We start from the raw sequence: 3,777 nt of genomic DNA, 5'->3' as shown, positions 1-3,777 counted from the left end.
GTCAATATAAGCAATGTAATTACAATGGTAAAAAAAAAATCTTAGAGATCAAATGTAAAATTTGAAAAGGCTATGAAAGAAAAAGAGGGGTGCCTATAATTATTGCAATATGAAGGTAGATTCCAAGAATAAAAAGAAAGGCTGAATATATACACCGTACAAAAAGTAACATTAATTTTTTTGTGGGCTATATAAAAAAAGTAGCATGTTAGGGTAAAATAGACAATTGCTACTTCTCATAAATAATTACAACCATACATTACTAAAAATAAAATAAAATAAAATAAAATAGCTCTATTTTTTCATTTTTAATCACGAATTATTTCTTTATTGAGTCAAATATCACATCCCCAACCAATAAAGAATTAATAATAGTATTCCGGAATGATAATCTAAACTAAAAAAATAAATTAATAACGAAAAATTCCCTTACTACGCCTATTTTGCTACATGTATATATATACGTATAGTAATAGTATTGCATTCTGGCACAGGAAATTATGGTGAAACACATTCGCACGGTCAATGTCACACGGTTCTTGTTCTTGGTGTGGAAGAGAATAACCGTGAGTCAAGCTTGGGCCCAGTTCCACCATCTTGTTCGGGCCAATGAACATGGACTTCTGCAGGCCCATGGGCCCAACCGTGTGAAAAATAATGCGGAAGGAACGAGTAGTAGTTAGAAGAGCTGGCTGAACCGCCACATTGCCATAGCGACACCGACTATGCCGGCAACGGCTCGCGATTGGGACACGTGGCTGGACGTGGCCCACGAGATTTCACTCTGATCGAAACCACCTTCGTACACCATGGTGCCGTTGTTGAGAAGTGGCGTGGTGGCAGAAGAACCACCCTGTTGTTCCTGTGACGCCTTTTGGCTGAAAACAGTAAAACAACAATAATTATAATTACGAGAAAACAAAGAAACAGCTGTGAAACGTGTCACTGTGTGATTTGTGCAACGGTCATGAATTGCTCAGAGCCAGTTACTTTAATAATGCTAACACGGTAATAATTGTGTGCAACGATAACCATCGGCGTGTGTGCCAGCCCCTACTTCCCATGTGCACAATTAAAAATATCATATCGTTCTCAAATTATGTAGCAACTTTTTTTAGTTTTTTTTTTTTGTGGGTGCTTGGCTCAAGATATGGGTCCCTGGTCTCTGTCTAAGGAGACCAATCACGTTAGGTAGTGTAGCGTGGGGACAAACTATTTGATTCATCTGTTCTACACATTGCTTGTAGATGCAGAAAAAATGGTTGGGTTTTGCGTATGTATTCACAGAACGCGTAGTTACTGTATATTAAATAAAATTTATATGTTATTTCGATCTTAAGTTTAAGAGTGATATAATTATGATTAATCATTGTATTTGAAGTTTAGAATTTAGTCTTTAAAAGACATTTTGATAGATAAAATATATATTATATATAAATTATTTTTAACTTCAATTTCTCTATTTCAACCATGTAAGAATATATCATCTAATCTATAAACATACGTTATTAATATATTCTTATTTTATTTTATTAGCTTCCTCAAATAAGAAAATAAATATATAGTAAATAATTTTTCAAATAGGACAAGATGAAACTGTCACCTCAGTTCTGCCAAACGCTAATATTCTTTTAACAAACAGTTATTGTTGGTATAAAATACTGACCCTGAAAATATTTTCAGAAGCTGTAGTATTAATTTCAGAAAAAAAATTATTATATTGAAGTAGATTTTTTTTGTGACATATTAAATATTTTAATGTTTAAAATTAACCGTTGTTGAAGTGGAGAGAAGGAAACAAACCTGGTGGAGGGGGAAGGGCAAAAGGTGATGGTGTAATCGGCGGAAGCGCAGGTGAAGGTGCTGGTTTTGTCGTCGTACGCGTAGCTATAAGCGCGTGGGCACGCGTTCTTGAAAATCTCAGAGTAAGATGAGGGCTTGCACGTGTCGGGCGAGCCGTACGCGCCGCTGCAGCAGTACTGCGGCGAGTTGAAGGCCTCGCACGCGCTCTTGCACGCGACGCCCTCTCTCCCGTCCGCGCTCATCACCTTCAGCTCCGACGGACACGCGTCGTTGAGGTCCCCGACGCACCCCGTGGCGGTGCACTTCTCGCCGGAGCCTCCTTGCGGCACCACCAACATCGGCACGTTGTAGCCGTCCACAAGGCTTACGTCGAAGAAATCAAGGCCTCCGGAACCGTCGAGGGTGAATTCCGCCAGTGTAGCGGGTGGAGCGGCGCCGCTTCCGGCGCATTCGAGCTTGCCGGAGCCACAGTCGCCGGTGACGCAGGTGAACTTGCCTGCGGAGTCTTCGGAGCAGAGCGTTCGGCCCCAGAAACGACCTCCCCAGGACGTAGGTGCGGCGATTGTGGTGGACGCACCGGTTTGTAGAACGAAGCCGGTGGTTGAAAGAGGAGGAACACCGGCGTTCGAGAGTATCCCCGGCCACACCGTGTAATCACATTTGTTAACTAGAGTGAATGTTGTTGAAATCACCCCTGTAGCAATAAAAATGTTACAAATTAATAAAAAAACAACAGTAAAATTGATTTAAGATCAGGAATTTATGATATTGTTGTGCAAAAGATTACCATATGGTGAAAGATAAAATGTTAGAAAGAATGAGAAGAGTGTGATGCGATCCATGAAAGAAAACGTTGAATGTGATGAAGAAGTTGTTGTGTTGTTGTGGGAGGGTGGTGGGGGTATTTATAGATAGAAACGGAAATAATATAATGGATGTGGGGCTGGTGGGACATTACACTGACCCAAGTAACGTTCAGTGTTTTTTTCTTTCTTTCTTTCACCTTTCCGTTGGTATTTTCCAGAAAAAATAATAAAGGTTTAGTTAAAATAGTGTGTTTATCTCACTGCCCCCAACTAAACGAAGTGTCCTCAATTACAGTAGCAAATACCTCCCACGATTATTTTTACTAAAACAGTTACTATGTTTGTTTTGTTTGTTACTAGGTTGATGAGTGAGAGTGTTCTATTTTCTTTTTCTTCACATTTATTAATTTTTTGATGAAAGCTACATGGGCATGAGTAAATTTATGTGAATGTTATTTCTTTATGCAATGTTCTTTCACACTATAGAGTTTTGGTTTGTAGTTTGTATGTGCTAAACATTTTACCATGCAAGTCATTTTCATTTTCGTTGAGAGAACAGAGAAAAACCTCTCTATTGATTGAGAGGAGAACAAAGCAATGGAGGAAGAATCAGGGACATAATCGTGGTGGTAAGTATAATCAATTACCTTTAGTATTGAACAAAGCCAATAATTAATTAAGTATTACTTTTTTTAGCATAATATATAATCAATGTTACAGTATTTTGGAGATTAGTGTAAACGAAATATAATTTATTATATATGTTTTCTTTTACCATAATTAATATTAGATAGTAGTGTAAACAAAACATAATCAATTATGTCTAAGTTTTGAAAATATAATTGATGTTGACTAGTTTTCTATTGTTAACATAATCGATTATTTAAATGTTTTTAAGTCATATATTTTTATATAAGTCAAATAATTAATTATCTAAATCTTTTAAATTTTTATTATTATTTGTATTTAGATTTTGATTTGCAATACGTTTAAAATTTTATATAATAAACAAAGAGTATTTTTATATTATATTTGTATTTTTCATGTTTATATGAGGAAAAATTGTGTATTATAATTATGGTTATATATGAATCTGTATTATAATTAGTTATACACGTTTTTGTGTGTAGTTATATAAACCATAAATCCTAAAATAATAATAAATTTT

General features: G+C 36.1%; 1 protein-coding gene across 1 annotated transcript; it reads right to left on the bottom strand.

The window, feature by feature from the left end:
- Positions 1 to 297: 297 nt before the first annotated feature.
- LOC137816325 (thaumatin-like protein 1b) lies at positions 298 to 2,837 on the bottom strand. The gene is made up of 3 exons (XM_068619420.1): positions 2,591 to 2,837; positions 1,804 to 2,497; positions 298 to 878 (listed from the first exon to the last, which is right to left on the bottom strand). The coding sequence occupies exons 1-3, from the start codon at positions 2,643 to 2,645 to the stop codon at positions 680 to 682; spliced, it is 948 nt and encodes a 315-aa protein (XP_068475521.1). The 5' UTR covers positions 2,646 to 2,837; the 3' UTR covers positions 298 to 679.
- Between the last annotated feature and the right edge of the window lie 940 nt (positions 2,838 to 3,777).

The sequence above is a fragment of the Phaseolus vulgaris genome, chromosome 1 (assembly GCF_000499845.2).
Source record: "Phaseolus vulgaris cultivar G19833 chromosome 1, P. vulgaris v2.0, whole genome shotgun sequence".
Lineage (NCBI taxonomy): Eukaryota > Viridiplantae > Streptophyta > Magnoliopsida > Fabales > Fabaceae > Phaseolus > Phaseolus vulgaris.
Note: the sequence above shows the minus strand (reverse complement) of the source record. Positions and strands in the feature narration are given on the sequence as shown.